Source organism: Cimex lectularius, unplaced genomic scaffold (assembly GCF_000648675.2).
Source record: "Cimex lectularius strain Harlan isolate CLEC.00 unplaced genomic scaffold, Clec_2.1 scaffold14, whole genome shotgun sequence".
NCBI lineage: Eukaryota > Metazoa > Arthropoda > Insecta > Hemiptera > Cimicidae > Cimex > Cimex lectularius.
In genome coordinates, this window is record NW_019392637.1 from 880,534 (window position 1) to 898,512 (window position 17,979).

Consider the following 17,979-nt stretch of genomic DNA (forward strand, 5'->3'; position numbering starts at 1 on the left):
GTAAGGGAGGGGGTTAGCGGTTAAAAGAACAGGGGAAATAAGTGTAAAAGTGGGGGTAAATTAGGGGACAAGGGTGGGGGTAAACAGTTAAATATTAGAGGAGGGGGGATCGGTGGTGTAGAGTACAAGGGGGAATAAGTTAAAAAGTTGGGGATGGTAGGAGGAATTAGTGTTAGAGTGGGGATAATAGGTAAAATAGTAGAGGAAATTAGTTGATTAATTTAAAAAAAATTATTATTTGTAATTAATCTCGTCTCTCTGCTAAAAGGGGTTCGACATCGATCTCTCTAAATTATACAATCTATACAAAAGTTTGCACGATTTTTTTTTTTTGGTTTGTCCATTTTTTTATTTTAATTTTTTTTTGGTAATGTGTTTTTTAAAATATTTTTCAACTCTCGAGGGCGTTCACTTTTTTGTTTTTTGTACATATTTTTTTAAAATGACATATGAATATATAAGGGTTGTTTGTGGGGGGGAGGAGAGGAGATTTCTGTCGTTTTTTTAAGTAAAAAAAAAAAAAAAAAATTAGATCACATCAGATAGGGTATATACATAATATTTGAATATATATAAATATTTTTTCCGAATCAATTTAAAAAAAAAGGAAAATATTTACCCCCCCACCTGCCCCACTCTTTGAAAATGGTAACACAGTACACACAATAGAAGAAAAAAACCAATCTACACAAGAAACCAACCGCCTGGGTCTCTTTAAAAAAATAAGTAATTTATTAGTATTTTTTTTTATTTACAAATTGAGAATTAACAGTTCAACTGTTTATAAATAAATGAGTGTATATATTTTTGTTTGAAAGACAGATTTTTTTCTTTTTGGTCGTATGTGTATTAAAAAAAATACTCTTCAAGAAAAACAAACTATATATGTATACGTGTATATACATATATACATTTCATGTTTTTTACAAAAAAAGAATTTGAATGGAAAGAAGGATAAATAAAAGAGAAAAAATGACTAGTTTTATAGGGGTAATCATTTAAAATAAGTGGGTGATATTAATCGATATAAGTTTAGGAGTAAATCAGTTGAAAATTAGGGGGGAATCAGTGTAACGAATGGGGGGGATGAGTAGGGGAAGGTGTAATCGGTTAAAGAAGTAGGAGTAATCAGTTAAAGTTAAGAGGGGGACCGTTAAAAGTAGAGGGGAAATCGCTGTAAGAGTGGGAGTAAATCAGTTAAAGTAGGGGAATCAATGCAAAGAGCTGGGGGAAATTACAGTAAGGGTGGGGGAAATCGGTTAAAAAGTAATGGGAAAATTAGTCAATTTTTCCAACTTTTGTTAGAGAATGTGCAGACCAACACCCACAAACAACTTTGATGCCTTCCTTCGTTAAACAAAATAAAATAAAAAAGTAAATAAAGAGAAGGTAAAAACTGTTGACCCTGCATTAATCCCCTCTATCTTTCTTGTTTTAAACCTTGCATTTTTTTATTTATTTCTTCTACCTTTTTTCTTCTTTTCTTCCTTTATTTAAAAAAATAAATAAATAAATAAAAATAAAAAATAAGAAGGAGAAAGAAGGAGAACCTTTTAGACAATGGATATTTTTTAAACATATTTTTTCGTTCGTTCTTAACTTATACTTTTTACCGTTTTTATTGAAAAAACGTTTTCTCTGATGCTTTTCTTCTTATTTCTCCTTATAAACAATAAGAGAATGAAAATAAACGTTCCAAAAGGAAGTGATCACCCTCCACTACAATGGAATATATTCTCTTTTTCCCTTCGCTAAATATATATTTATAAGTTTTTTGTCTATTTATTTACAATCGCAAAAACTATTTATATGTGTATGCTTAAAAATTAAAAGACAAGAGTGGGGGTAAAGTGGTGGGGGAAGTGGTATGGTATTTCCTTTTTTCCATATAAATAATAAAAACCACTTTTCTCGTAATAAAAAATTAATTCAAAAAAGTTTTTTGTTTGGTAAATGTTTCAAAATTCATTTATATACTTTTTTGTGTCCCTTTTTGGCTTTCCCAGGCCGTCGGAGAGCTCGGAGCGTACCAGCGCGTGCCGCGGATCTCCGTACGGGGGAAACGGCCGACAGATTTTTCCAAAAATTCGGTCTCACGAACGAGACAATAATTAATTAATTGAATAATTTAAAAAAACAAACAAGAAAACTTTTTCCGCGGGGGGCGATGGCGAGGGGGTAGTTTTTGGTGGGCGGTATTCTCTGCCCAGTCCCGTTTGGGGTGAGGGAAGCTCTTTAGAAGACGGTTGATACTTTAAATAATTATTATCCCTAATTAATTAATTTAAAAAAATTAACAATTTTTCACTAATAATATTCCACCCCTCGATATGACGTTTGAGTAATTAATTAAACAAGAGAAAAATGCCCGCTACGCCCTGAAGACAAAAATAAACCCCTCGAAATTATTTAAACAAAAATTAATTAATTATTAATTTTTTGTTTGTAATTTAACAAAATAGATTGGGTGGGGTGATGGGATTGTTTTTGTAAGTTTTGTCCAACTTCACCACTTGTTTACAAACTAACGGATTTTTTTGTATTTTTTTCTTCTTTCTTCTTTTTCCCCCTTTTTCCCTCTTCTGTAAGTATGGGGCAGGTCGGCCTCACTTGAACCTCCACCAGAGATGCATCTGGGCGAACAGAAAGAACACAGTCACACACAAGATAAAAGCAACGAAAAACAAATAAACAACAAAAAGCTATAGTTAATAAATCCTTTTGGTGTCCTTACAGAAGATGGTAAGGCGATAGTCATATGGGTAGTAAAAAAAGCCGTTCACTGCTTTTAAGAGCACTTGATATTTCAAGAGATCCGATGGCTCCTGATACTTTATGAGCTGTAGTCCTTGATATTTCAAGAGCTCCTATGGGTTTTATTTCAATCTCCATTTACTCCTTATGGGTTGATCCTTAGGTATTTCAAGCTCCTATGATTCTAATTCCATTTACTCCTTATAATTGGAATTTGACCTCGTGTAGCTCCTGACATTTCAGAGCTTCTATGGCTCCCGATAATTCAGAGCTTCTATGGCTCCTGATATTTCAAGTACCTTTTTCCATTTACTCCTTATAATTGGAATTTGACCTCGTGTAGCTCCTATTTTAGAGCTTCTATGGCTCCTGATATTTCAATCTCCATTTCCTCCTTATGGGCTGATCTTTAGATATTTCAAGCTCCTATGATTCTAATTCCATTTACCCCTTATAATTGGAATTTGACCTCGTGTAGCTCCTGACATTTTAGAGCTTCTATGGCTCCCGATAATTCAGAGCTTCTATGGCTCCTGATATTTCAAGTACCTTTTTCCATTTACTCCTTATAATTGGAATTTGACCTCGTGTAGCTCCTGACATTTCAGAGCTTCTATGGCTCCTGATATTTCAGAGCTTCTATGGGTCCTGATATTTCAGAGCTTCTAGGACTCCTGATATTTCAAGTACCTTTTTCCAATTACTCCTGATAATTCCAGATGCTGTCTCCTGATATTCAAAGTTGCCCTGATATTGCATCAGTATATCGAGAGCTCCTGTGGCTCCTTGAAGTTTGAGCTCCTGTAGCTCCTGAAATTTCAAGAGCTGCTATGCTTCCGGTTTCATTCACTTTTGATAATTCGAGGGCGGCTATTATTTTGCTTCTCAGTGTAGTTTGAGCTTCTACGGCTGAAGATATTGGACGATACTGTGGTTCTTGACATTTCGAGTTTCAAAGCCTCTGATCGCTCCTGATATTAAAAGAACTTTTTATGGGTCCTGATATTTCAATCTCCTATGCTTCCAGTTCCAATTACTTCCGATAATTCGAGCTCATGAGGCTACTGAAAGTTTCAGAGCTCCCTTGGCTTGGTAACTTCTGATATTACAAGAGCTCTTATCGCTACTGATAGTTCAAGCTCCTGTGGCTCCAGATATTTCAAAAGCTTCTATGGCTGGCGATAGTTTATGGTACTGTGGCTATTACTTTGAGCTCCTGTTCTACTAACTTCTATTATTTCAAGAGCTTCTATGACAACTGATGGTTTATGGCCATGCGGCTTATTTATACTTTGAGCTCCTGTAATTTCTGATATTACAAGAGCTTCTATGGCTCTCGATTGCTTATGGTCATGTCGCCCCTTATAATTTGAGCTGTTGGGGCTCTTTATAGTTTGGGTTTCTTTGGTCTTGATCTATAGTCTAGCAAGACATTGTGGTTCCTGATAACCTGCAATAGCTCCTGAGGCTTCTGATACATCTAGCTGCTATGCCCCGGGTCTCACTTCTGATAATTCGAGCTAAAGTGGCATCTTCCAGCATTGTTATGAGTCGTAGAACGTTGAAACGGCAGGAACCAGTGCTTGAAATATAAGGAGTAAATTGAACCGGGATCACACAATGGTGGAGCGCAATCTAAACATGTAAGCCAGAGATGGCCTATCTCGTCCTGAAAAGGCTCGGCTAATCTGATTCATCCATCCCACTCGAGTACCACGGGGTGCTGTGCGAAGAATCTAGTGTGATAAAATGATAGAAGGGTGTCATACCTTTTGTGTTAATTTATGACAGATATTGGCGAACGAGCGTCACATCGTAGACGATTCATCGCCTTCTCCTTCTTCCAGCGTCACTTGAAACCTTGAAAAAGAAAAAGAATGTCAGATGGTTGAATGGGTGTCAATAGGTCGGCGTTCTTACCTGATGTCTTCGTGAGTCCTTTCACCCTTTGAGTCGTCGCCCTCGTCGTCTTTCTGCTCTGAGGACGGCGGGCTGGGCGGAATCATGCCTAAAACGGATCAAATTTTATGTTTTAAATTATTAAACAATTGGAGATGGGATGCTTTATTGTTTTACTGGGTTTTTCTCTATTCGATATTTGTTTGATTTGCATACTGTCTTAAGGCTTCGTCGATCTTTTCGTTTGCAGCTGTAATTCATTGAGTGTGAGGTGTTTTTTTTTTTTTTGTGTATGTGTGGTTGTTTATAGAGTATACTCACTTTGGTACCAGTCCCTGTTCTCTTCGAGCATGTCGAGGATGTCCTGGGCGTCCGGGTGTACGAGGTCGGCCCACGTCTCCCAGAGCGGGTGGACGATGTAGTCGATGAAGCCGACCTGCGACTTTTCGACCGTGGCCGAGTGCCTGTCGCACATCGGGCTGATATCCATGTTGGCTTCTCTCTCCTTGTCCCCCTGCTGGAAGAACTCCTCCATGAGTAGTGCCACCCACCTTTGATAAAGTGGTAACGGCTTGGTCGGGTTGCTCAGGTCGGCGCAGTGGACCAGGTTCTCCAAGACTTGAATGCGGTCCGTGTAGTTGTCCAACAGGAGGACACCGCTTCCCGCCACCTTCTTCGTCTCGACCATAGTCTTCAGGTCGGCCAGGAGGCTCATATGCTTCGACATGTCCGTCGATAACACCTAACAACACGAGAGTTACACCGGTATAAAATATTTTTAAATAAAGACTCACCATGTCGATGGCCATCTTCCTTAAAGTCTGCCTCTGCTTCTTGTTCAGGTTGAGGAATATATCGCAGCCTTCGTTCTGCAGCAGCTTGAACGCAACGGCCAGGTGGTGGTTCTCAAGAACGGACTCGTCGTTGTACATCAAAGCCAGCTCGGAACCTATTCAATACACAACAGAATGAAACGTGACCAGTACCAGGAGCGCATGGAATATCAGGAGTCATGGGAGCTCTTGATATATAGGTAGCTAGCAGGCCAAGAAGCGCACAACTCAAAATATAAGTTGTAAATGAAAAAGTTGCTTGAAATATCAGGAGTAAAATATACAACTGGGGTCTACGAACAGTTGAAATATCAGGAGCCACAAACGCCCAAATATAACGAGCCACAGGAGCTCAAACTATGTGGATTAAATGGGGAAAAAAAACAATCCTTATAAGTATATGAAACTGGAGCCAAAGGAGTTTGGAATGTAAGGAGCCATTCGAATACTTGAATTATCAGGAGCCACAAAAGCTCACACTATAAAGTGCAACAGTAATACCGATAATCAGGAGTAAATGAAACTGTAATTATATGAGCTTGGAATATTAGAAGCCATATGAACGGGAATTAATGGAAAAGGAGCTTGAAATATCAGGCGCTCAAATTATATAACCACAGGAGTATAAAGCATCAGGAGATCGACGGTATGATTAAATGGAAAAAGAACTGGAAATATCAGAGATTATATGGAACTGGAATTATCAAAAGTAAATGGAAAAAAAAACAGCTCAAAATATCAGGAGGTCTAATTATAACGTGCCACAAGAGCATCATGAGCCAACAGGAATGTCGGTAGCCTAACTATTTGGACTAAATAGAAAAAGAGCTTGAAATATAAGGAGTGTAGGGAACTGGAACCATAGGAGCTGTAGCAGTTCTCGAATTATCAGTAGCTACAAAAGTTCAAACCTTCAACCTCAACCGGATTATATGAAACTTGAGTCCTGGGAGCTTGGAATATCAGGAGCTATATGTACTGAAATTATCAGGAGTAAATGGTAAAAAGACGTTGAAATATCAGGTACTACAAAAACTGACCCGTAAGGTGTAAATGAAATTGGAGCCATAGTTGCTTGAAATATCAGGAGCCATAAGAACTGGATTATCAGGAGTAAATGGAAAAGGAGCTCGAAATGTCATCAAGAGGTACATGATTCTAAACCATAGAAACCACAGCAGCTCAAATTATAATGAGTAAAGACAAAAGGAGCCATAGTAGCTTGAAAGATCAGGAAGTTCCACAAGAACCGGCATTACAGGCGTAAATGGGAGAAGAGCTCGCCGTTTCAAAGGCTGAGTATAAACCATTAGAAGCCACAGGAGCTCAAACTATAAGGAGTAAATGGATTTTGAGTTTGAATAATCAGAAGCCATAAGAACTGGCATTACCAGGCGTAATGGAAAAGGAGCTCGAAATATCAAGAGCTGTATGAGTATAAAACATCACAAGTCACAGGAGCAAAAAAAGGAGCCTCAGGAACTCGAATAATCTCAGGAGCCATAAGAACTGGAATTATCAGGAGTAAATGAGAGGGGAGCTCAAAATATCAAGAGCTAAATGAATATAAACTATCACAATTTCGAGGAGCTGAAACTGTAAGGAGAAAATGGAACTGGAGCTCGAATAATCGGGGATGAATGGAAAACAGTCCATCAGACTTACTTGTATTCACTAAGAATTGATTCGTGAGGCCAGGGTGGTCGACGTCGTGTATCGTCGCTGCGAACAGAGCTGCCATCGTTTCCAGGGGTGTGAAAACGCCCTAGACACACAAAAAAACATTCTATGAACAAACCCTCCTTGTCAAGATGATCTGTGAAGGTTCTGCGCAGTTTACGATTGATTCGGCTTGGGCAGTTGACTAAGTATAGGCCATACGGTAACTACCTCTAAAGCGGGCGTGTTGAGAAGTACGTGTGTCGACTGTGTCACGTCCGCCGCATGCGTGCTGTTGTGGAACGGGTTGTCCTTGACGTAGTGTTCCTCGACGGTAAGCATGAAAGTAATGAAGGTTTTCGCCGGTATCATGAACGTTTTGAGTAGATCTCGGCTCTGTAAGAATGCCAGGAGTTTAAAGCGTGATTTCGAAGGGGCGAGGTCCGGTTTATTACCTGAAACGAGGCGTAGGCTATGACCGTCAGAGGTTTATTCATGGATAAATCGCCTATCCTGAATATATCCACGCCCCATCTGTCGATATCCAAGAGCATCTGGAATTCAGATTATTAGTTGGGTTTTAAAGGGTTTTTGGGTTTTTTAAGACCTGGCCGAGTTGCGGTTCGTGCGGGGTTTGAACGCCGTATTTTGGCAGGGCGTCACCGGTGAGGCTGTTGGCGTGGGTGAGGGTTCTTTTCACCCCGGAGATGTGGCTCATCGGGACGACCCGGCCACCTGGGACTCGGGCTGCCGTCGGCCTCTGCGGTGACCTCTCTTCCATAGCCGCAAGGTCCAGCTCTTGCTGCTTGTCTGCGTGAAAAAAGAGAGAAAAACAAACATTATATGCACAGCCACAGAAAATCCCCTTGAATCCTCCACCTTTCTTGTGATTTTTCTCGTGGCAGACCATGTCCGCGGGTCAACTGATCGTTCACGACTGAGAAAACGCCCGTGAGTCATTGTTCAAAAGCGAAACGTGACGGTACCAAGATGGTTTTTACGATTAATGAATCGTATAGGCCTTGATTGGTTAAGCTTAGTGATTAGTGGTTCAACAAAAGAGTTACAGTAATTGTCTAATTGTACAGTTTACTGAGCGAGTTCACTGAATAGTTAAAAGAGCGAATAAATGAATGATTCAACGAACGGGCTGTAACTGTACGCATATGGAACACAAATATGGGCTCTAATTATTACTGTTTACTGAGCCGATCAATGAACAGTTCAGAAATCGGATCACTGAACTATTCACTCAACAGAAAGTTTGAGCTGTTACTGTGCGGTTCACTGAGCGGATCCGTGAACGAGTCACTGAACTCTAGCAATAATTCACTAAGCCTAATCACCGAACAGTTCAAAGAGCGAATAAATGAACGATTCAACGAACGGGCTTTAACTGCTCATGTAAAGTGGGCTCTAATTTTACAATTTACTGAGTCGATCACTGAACTATTCACCCATCAGTTCTTTGAGCTTTAACTGTGTGGTTCACTAAGCGGATCATTGAACGGCTCTTTGAGCTCAAACTATAGTTCACTAAGCCAGATCATTGAACAGTTCAAAGAGCGTTTTAATGAACAACTCACTGAACGGATCTTTGAGCTCAAACTATAGTTCACTAAGCCAGATCACTGAACAGTTCAAAGAGCGTTTTAATGAACAACTCACTGAACGGATCTTTGAGCTCTAACAGTACTGTTAACTGAGCCGATCACTGAACAGCTCGTTTATCGAATCAGTGACGTGAATGCTGAACCGTCAATGAACCACACCCTGAACCGTTCAATAAAAAGATCATTGGATAGTCCAAAGAACGGTCAATGGACTGATTACTGCACCGCCCGCTGAACAGATTACAGAACAGTTCTTTTAATGAGCCGATGAACCCCCGAATGAACTGAGTCAGTGAATCAATGAGTTTCTGAATTGAATGAAACTTTCCAATGATCGCTTTGGGCGGTTTTAAATCAGTTTTAATTATTTTCAGTTCATTTGAATATTATTAAAATAGAGCCGTTGAGCCGATATCGGTGCGATTTGTTTCGCCCTTTTGTCATTGGCTTCTGCTTGATTTTCCCCCTAGGCGCCTCGTCCCCCTTTGCCATCTCTTCAGATTTTTCTTTTTTTACTGTGGGCGGGGGAGGGGGTTGAAAGCCGGGAATTTTGACACCCGGTGGGAAACTCATTTCCTCCCTTTTTCCTCAGGGTGGAACAATCGGATTTCCATCTTCTGATGCGGCGGAGGTGAAAGGGTGGTGAGGCGCCACGTCTCAAGAAACCAACGAACGTCTCTTTAAAAAAAAATTTCCATGCCGAATTGAATTACAGTATCTTTGACCAAATAAGTTGAACTAGCAGCTCATGTCTCATAAATTTTTAATTTCTTTCGGAACGAAATTGCATCAGCAATGAGCTGAACGCTAAACGGATCGAACAGCCGGTTACTGACTCAGTTCAATGAGCGCATGCTGAATAATATATTGTACAATTCACTACAGAGAGAATTGTTTACTGAACGGGCTGGACACGTGAACGAATCACAGAACTGAATGAACTCAATGTGGCTGTTAGGGGACTGAGCTCACTAATGAACGAGTCAAAGAGCGGATCAATTAATGAATCAATGAAATGACAGATTGACAATAAGGGCTTTGAGATTCACCGAACAACGAGCGGTTCATCGATCTGACCTCTGAACGAGTCAAAGAGCTGATCACTGAACTGCCAGGCTGACTGGTACCATCAAATAATAGTTTAACTGAACGGATCGATGAACTGTTTGCTGACCGGATATATGAGTTCTAACATACCAGTTTACTGAACAGATCACTGACTAGTTCAAAGAGCGGTTCAGTGAACTATTCACTCAAGGGTTCTTTGAACTCTAACTGTACAGTTAATTGAGCCGATCACTAAAAAGTTCAAAAGAGCGGATCACTGAACTATTCACTGAACGGATCTTTGAGCTCTAACTGTACAGTTAACTGAGCCGATCACTGAGCAGTTTAAAGAGCGGATCCATGAACGATTCAATGACCGGATATATGTGTGAGCTTTAACAACGGTTTACAAGCCAATCACTGAATAATTGAAAGAGCGAATAAATGAACGATGCAATGAACGAGGTTTAACTGAACAGTTTACTGGGCAGATCGCTGAATAGTTCAAAGAGCCGTTCAGTGTACAATTCACTGAACGGATCTTTGAGTTATAACTGTACGGTTAACCTAGCCGATCACTGAACAGTTCAGAGAGCGGATGAATGAACTATTCACTCATTGGATCTTTGAGCTCTAATTGTACAGTTAATTGAGCCAATCACTGAACAGTTCGAACTGCGGATCATTGAACTGTTACTCATCGGATCTTTCAGCTCTAATTGTGCAGTTAACTGAGCCGATCACTGAACAGTTCGAAGAACGGATCAATGAGCTATTCACTCAACGGATCTTTGAGCTTTGCCTGAACGGTTAACTGATCCGATCACTGGACAGTAAGAAGAGCGGATCAGTGAACTATTCACTCAACGAATCTTTGAGCTTTCTTGAACGGTTAACTGAGCCGATTACTGAACAGTTCAAAGAACGGTTCAACGAACTATTCGCTCATCATATCTGCGTGCTAACTACAGTTAACTGAGCCGATCACTGAACAGTTTGAAGAGCGGATCATTGAACTGTTCACTCATCGGATCTTTCAGCTCTAATTGTACAGTTAACTGAGCCAATCACTGAACAGTTCGAAGAACGGATCAATGAACTATTCACTCAACGAATCTTTGAGCTTTCTTGAACGGTTAACTGAGCCGATTCCTGAACAGTTCAAAGAATGGTTCAACGAACTATTCGCTCATCGTATCTGCGCGCTAACTACAGTTAACTGAGCCGATCACTGAACAGTTCGAAGAGCGGATCAATTAACTATTCACTCAACGGATCTTTGAGCTTTACCTGAACGGTTAACTGGACAGTTTAAAGAGCGTGTGTATGAACGGTTCACTAACCGAATATTTGAGCTATATCTGAAGTATACAGTTTACTGAGCCATATCGCAAAATAATTGAAATAGAAATGAATGAACGGATTCATGAGATCTAACCGTACAGTTTACTGAGCGACAGATGAAACAGTTCGCCGTCCATCAGGATCGAACCATTTCAATCGTTCTCTATAATTGAAGGTTTTTTCTTTTCCCGAATCCCGGTCAAACGAGTCAATCCAGGGCGAAATATTGAAGGGAAAACGGGCTGTAGGTCGCAACTATCGATCAAACAACCCCCGACGAAGAAAAGACAAGGGGCGTTGAGAGATCACGGAATCCCAAGACAAATAAAAAGAAGAAAAATGGGAAAATATTAAATCAGACTACTTAGGCGTCTTACCCAAGAAAGTGGAACAGATGTACTCCGAGATCTGGTTCCCAGATTTGCTCGATTCGGAAAAGTGGCTCAGTTCTTTGTTCAGCATCCTCTTGAACTGGAAAAAAACAACAACAATACATAAATATAAGAATAAATGACTGATTTAGTCCCATGTGTGTTTCGTCTGTCTGATGAGGCGGAGAAGCGAGACGGAGCGGACCCCCACGAAAAACGGCTTTGACATCTTAACAAGACGTCAAATCCCCTTCGAACGGTTTAACAAGGGCCGTTTATCAGAGTTTCAAATGGGAATTTGCACAACTTGTTAACAACGTCAACCACCCCAAAACCGATCCGAAACCCTTTGCCCGGGTACAAATCAAGTTCATCGCGAGAACACAAAATCCCAACGGTTTAAATGAAAGGATTAAGCCCCAAATACACACACACACACACATTTTATATATATAGAATTGCTACTCGTGCTACAAACTTCTCCAGTTGATTCTTNATAAAATAATCCATGGGATAAAAACATGGATTTATATCCAAGTGGAACTTAAACCGTTATAGGGCGAGGATCGATCGATAACCGCTCGTTCGCCTTTTATCCTTCTTCTCTTTCTCTTCTATTGAGGTAGCGGAATGAAATTTTAACGTCGAAAAGCGTTAATTTCCCTTCTTGCCTTGAAGGATCGGAGGAGGTCTCTGAGAGGATCCAAGAGCGGTTCAATGAGCTGATCGATGAACGAGTTAAGAGCCAAACAATGAATTAATCAATGAAATGTCAGGGTGACTTGTTGGGTAAATGATTTACCGATCCAATAGCGGTTCATTGAGCTGACGAATGAACGAGTTAAAGAGCGGGTCAACGAATGGATCAATGAACCTTCAGAGTGATCTGTACCGCCAAATATTCACTGATCAAAAGAGTGGTTCACTAAGCGGACCGATGAACGGGTCAAAGAGCGAATCATTGAATGAATCAATGAACTGTAATGTTGACTCTGATCAAAGAGTGGTTCACTGGGCTGATCAATGAACGCATCGAACAATGCAAAAATGAAATGTCAGGCTGTTGTTTGGGTCAACGATTTACTGAACAAAAGAGCGGTTCACTAAGCGGATCAATAAACGGGTCAAAAAGCGCATCAACGAATGGAACGATGATCTGTCAGTGTGACTGGTAAAGTCAATGATTAACTGATCAAAGAATGGTTTACTAAGCTGATCAATGATCGAATGGTTCGGTCATGGTGAGTTGAAGGGTCAATGATTCACTGACGAAAAGAGCCCCTCGCTGAGCGGATCAACGAATGGAACAACGAACTGCCAGGGTGATTCCTGATTAAAGAGTGGTTCAAAGAGCAGATCAATAGATCAATGAACGGATCGTTGAATTGTCTGAGCGACTGGTAATGTCAATGATACACCGATCAAAGAGTGGTTTACTCAACGGTTCATTGAACGAGTCAAATGGCGGATCAATGAATGAATCAACTGAGCTTTTTAAATGCTTAACTTGAACAATTTGATTCGTAAGTGGACGGTTCAAGAGGTTATTTACCTTGAGGGATGCCATATCCGAGACGCTCCTGTGCGTCTGGATGGTTTCCAACTGGTCCAGACACCAGTCTAATTCCTCCATGGTCTCGAGGGACAGCTTCATGTACGCCTCGTCTGCAAATAAGAAAGGAATAATAAAAATAAAATGAACACAAGGAATAAGGTGAAATTGAAGGAGGTGGGAATGTGAGGAAGTGTCTGGGCTTGTCAGGAGGATCGGCCGTCCGCCTTCTCGGGGAAAATCCAATTTCCCAAGGCAAAGCCCCTTCGCTTCGTCGATAGCGATTAACTTGTCCGTGTATGTACGCGAAAGTGTCAAACAAAACTTGGCCCCAGGGTGAAAAAGGCGGAAGGAGGCGGTGGTCTGGGATCAAAGGAGGACGAGGAGGGAGTTGGAAAATTGGCATTACCTCCTGGAGTGAATATCCTCGGCTGCGGGGTCGTGCTCCCTGTACCGGAAGATCTTCTCGATCTAAAAGGAAAACGTATAAAAGTTTAGATTTTTTCAATAACAACCATAGAAACGTTTTATTTTGGCTTAAAACGGAATAAGGGTTCGTACAGTGCGAGAGCTGACGGACCCAAACAGAAAAGACTCGTCGACACAGACAATTGGCCTCAATTTACAAGACGAAATAGTCAAAACACCAGTTTTCATTGATTTTGCAGAAATTTTATTTGTAAAAAGGATCCCAGTCACGATATTTGACCAAATTTTCAGAAAATTGCAGGTTGAAAAATTGTTCAACATTTCACCAAATTTCACCAAGTTTGCAAAAATTTAAATTTTTGTGACGTTATCCTAGTTTGTTGTCACCACATTTGACCCAAATTAAAAAAAAATACGAGTTGTAATCCCGTTTAATCAATTTTCACCAATGTTACAAAAATTCTATTTTGTGACATCCGAGTTCATTGCCACCATATTTGACCAAATTTTCAAAACATAGAGGTTGTAAGCTTGTTTTTCAATTTTCACCAAATTTCACCAAGTGTGGAAAAATTCAATTTTTATGACGTTACGCTAGTTCTTTGCTACCACATTGGACCAAAATTTCAAAAACTTTCAGGTTGTACGACCGTTTTTCAATTTTCATCAAATTTCACCAAGAGTGGAAAAATTAAATTTTTTTGACGTTATTCTAGCTCGTTGCCACCACATTGGACCAAAATTCAAAAACTTCAAGGTTGTACGACCGAGTTTCAATTTTCACCATATTTCACCAAGTTTGCACAAATTCAATTTTTGTGACGTTATCCTAGTTTGTTGCCACCACATTTGACCAAAATTAAGAAAAACAAATACGAGTTGCACTCCCGTTTTATCAATTTTCACGAAATTTCACCAATATTGCAAAATTTCTATTTTTGTGACGTCATCCGAGTTCATTCCAACCATATTTGACCAAATTTTCAAAACATAGAGGTTGTAAGCTTGTTTTTCAATTTTCACCAAGTGTGGAAAAATTCAATTTTTGTGACGTTATTGTAGTTCGTTGCCACCACATTGGACCAAAATTTCAAAAACTTCCAGGTTGTAATCCCGTTTTATCAATTTTCACCAAATTTTACCAAATTTGCAAAAATTCTATTTTTGTGGCGTTATCCTAGTTCGTTGCCACTATATTTGATCAAATTTTCAAAAATTTCCCGATTATATTTTTCAACTTTTCATCAAATTTTGCGGAAATGTTATTTTTACAAAGGATCCTAGAAAGTTGCCACTTTTGGACAAATTTTCAAAAAATCCGAAATGTAAACTCGTTTTTCAACGTTTCACCAATCTCACCAACTTTCGGGCTGGTACGTTTGTAAGTATTTTTTTATCATGTTAGACTAAATTGTCTTTTGTCGTTGAGTATTTCTTTTTAAATTTTGAACAGATTTCACAACTCTAAAATGGTGGTTTTTCTGCAAGCAGTTTGCGTTCTACCTATTTCTATTTCCCAAGCTTTTCGGAGTGAAATCATTTAGTTCTTTTTTCACCATATCTCACCAAATCGTCAGTACATTCTCGGCGGTAATTTCACATTTCACCATATCTCACCCAATCGTCAGTACATTTACATGGGGGGCACCCACCCTTGGAGCAATGTGGCACTACGGCGACGACGTAGTGTGGTTGAGGCTCGAGATCCCGAAACGGCTCACCTCGAGTCTTCATCCACGGCCCTTTCTCAATCCAGGTTCCTTCATTCTATCCTGTGACCCCGTCCCAACCCTTGGTTACATGAGGGGTATCCAGGCGCAAAATAATGGTGTAGCCTGGAGGGCTTGGCAACCTCTCTGAAGCACAAGCTGTACTCGTGTCGGCCTCGGGTCGGCATGGGTGGTGGGTGCCTTATCAGCGGCAAACGAGGGTCAGTGTAACAGATCCTGTCTGCGTAGACGGGGGGAGGGTGCATGACCATCTGTACCACGGGGTAACAAAACGTTCAAAATTCAGACCATGTTACGCTGGGACATTCGTGGTGGCTTGTGGTGACGCCCCTGGCGGGAACCTGGAGAAGAGGCTGTCTTCTGCCTATGACCTTCGCGCGAAACTTGCGTTGAGGGCGCGATGATTATGCTGGATAGTCCCTCGAATGCGTGAGTAGTTGCGGTTGGGAACGGGTAGTGAATCCGGTGCTCCACTAGGGGGTGGTTGGTTGCTGGTACGTTTGTATCACCTTGTTATCACATTAGGTCAAACTGTGTTTTGTTGCGAACATTTGTTTTTAAATTTTCACCAGATTTCAACAACTGTCATATAGCGGTTGGCATGGTTTTACCTCGCCTTCTTCTAAAAATATTTTTCAAGCTTATTCCGAGGAAAGTCTTTCCCTATTTTTTCACCATATCTCACCAAGACGCAGTTTAAGCTCTGTTACACAACGACAGACTTTTAATATTTAATTATCAGTTAATTGTTTCTCGTATTGTTATTTTACAATTAATCCTTAACAATGGAAGGGGAACGCCAGGAGAGCCTCGTATAATTGGTCGCTGTAATTGGGTTGCGTCACGTTTCGCCTACTCGGACGGACGCCGGTTTGCGATGATGAGGGGGCGAAACGATCCGGAAATAAATCGTAGAACTATTCGAACGTACTACGTAAAACATGGTCGACTAGAAACACAGGGCCGTCCTTGAAGCGCGCCCACGGCGACCTGTACGAAGCGAGGACGGACGGACCACGCTCAGATCCGAGAAAGAAAATAAAATCTAAAACAAAACAGTTACAAAATGGTGATAATGTATTTGTCGAAAAATAAGTGAAATCCCTCGTAATCGATCGATAATCGAAATATAATTGAAGTTTCGATAGTAAATAACGATATATGGTTTGTTTTTAAAACTGACATCGACATTAACAAGCAAATTAGATTGTTAACGCATCGAATAAAATTAAACAATAGGTACGTATCAGATTGTACTATGTCTACTATCGGTATATTGCTTTATAAATCCATTATATAAGAACGATATATACACGATATACAATTCAGATATCGAAATCTGATACGATAATAGTTCATGTCACTACAGTCATGTAAATATTGATCGTATACAATCGATACTTTTCAAATTTTGCAACGATATTTGATTGATTTTAAAAATCGAATCCAAACAAGGCAATGATATTCATATCGATATGTTGCTTAGAAAAGACGATTGTTAAAGAAAGATAGTCTGTGGACTACAATCGATGTCAATGCAGTAATTATTGATGGTGTAATTGAAAATGGTTGCAGTGAGTTATTGGGAAGATCGATTATTTAAGATCGATATTGTTTTATAGACCATAATCGACGCAAATGTCCAAGTAAACGTCAATAATACTTTCGCTATTTCTATAGTTTAGGAAAATTGATAATATAAGATCAGCTGTGTAATATATTCGACATGAATGCAGTAAATTTCGATAGTAATAACTTTAGATCGATAATGTTCTATCGTGGATCGATACTACTATTTTACTTTAAGATCGATATTGTCAATTGGACTATGATCGATTTCAATGTTCAAGAAAATATCGATAGTGTACTTGCAAATTGATACTGTTCAAGTTTAAACGATTAATGAAGATGGATATTGCACTGTTAACTATTGTCGACGTCAATAACGATAGTGCATCTGAAAATCTGATTATTCGATTCTGACATCGATACTAATATCGACTATGATCATCGATAATGTTCTGGCACAATCTAATTGATATTAGATATGGCATGGATACTAATATCAATTAATTGAAGGATAATCGATTAATAAAGATCGACTGTGGTCGATGTCAGTTTCGATTGTATGCTTGTAAATCGATACTCTCTCTTCTTATATTCATCGATACGTCCTACCATATTGATCAATTCTGTGGAAAATAATCGATAGCTCAACGATCGAGATTGCACGTTAGAGTAGTATCGATGGCACTATCGCAGTAAATATCGATAGTACCAAAACAAGTCGTATCTATAATACTATCGATAAATAGCATAGTAAGATTAATTTTATGCAACTTACATCATGCTGACGGCTTCTGTCGATATCAGTACTAATATCGCCAGTATAACAGTACATCATTGAAACCTTCTAATTTGGATTTTGATACTACTATCGACATTTGGCCGTAGGTAATCGTACATGTAAGATCGATATTGCGATGTCGATATTGATTCCGTTGATGTCATCGTCGTAGCAAATATCGATTGTATAACATCATTGAAACGTGCTAATTTTGGCTTTGTTACTAACATCGATATTTCACCGTGGCTAATCGATTATTATTTAAATCGATATTGCGAAGTAGACTGTCATTGTCGTATTAAATATTGATTCTATAACACCATTGAATCCTTTAATTTGTCTTTGAAACTACTATCGACATTTTGTCGTGGCTTATCGATTATGTAAGATCGATATTGCGA

The 17,979-nt window shown here is 39.7% G+C and overlaps 1 protein-coding gene across 14 annotated transcripts in view; it reads right to left on the minus strand.

The window, feature by feature from the left end:
- Window positions 1-1,702: 1,702 nt before the first annotated feature.
- Window positions 1,703-17,979, minus strand: part of LOC106663047 (cAMP-specific 3',5'-cyclic phosphodiesterase) — a 137,663-nt gene continuing 121,386 nt past the window's right edge. For 13 of the 14 annotated variants that reach the window (XM_014387560.2, XM_024226910.1, XM_014387561.2 and 10 more), the window contains 12 exons: window positions 13,482-13,543; window positions 13,073-13,185; window positions 11,527-11,620; window positions 7,753-7,955; window positions 7,601-7,699; window positions 7,377-7,541; window positions 7,152-7,251; window positions 5,448-5,602; window positions 4,975-5,395; window positions 4,675-4,762; window positions 4,524-4,614; window positions 1,703-2,633 (listed from right to left, as the gene is read on the minus strand). In XM_014387560.2, coding sequence (XP_014243046.1) covers window positions 4,563-4,614; window positions 4,675-4,762; window positions 4,975-5,395; window positions 5,448-5,602; window positions 7,152-7,251; window positions 7,377-7,541; window positions 7,601-7,699; window positions 7,753-7,955; window positions 11,527-11,620; window positions 13,073-13,185; window positions 13,482-13,543 — 1,552 coding nt within the window. In that variant the 3' untranslated portion in view covers window positions 1,703-2,633; window positions 4,524-4,562. Of the gene's footprint in view, window positions 2,634-4,523; window positions 4,615-4,674; window positions 4,763-4,830; window positions 4,904-4,974; window positions 5,396-5,447; window positions 5,603-7,151; window positions 7,252-7,376; window positions 7,542-7,600; window positions 7,700-7,752; window positions 7,956-11,526; window positions 11,621-13,072; window positions 13,186-13,481; window positions 13,544-17,979 lie in introns of all 14 variants that reach the window. The other variant, XR_001339987.2, reaches the window with a different exon arrangement.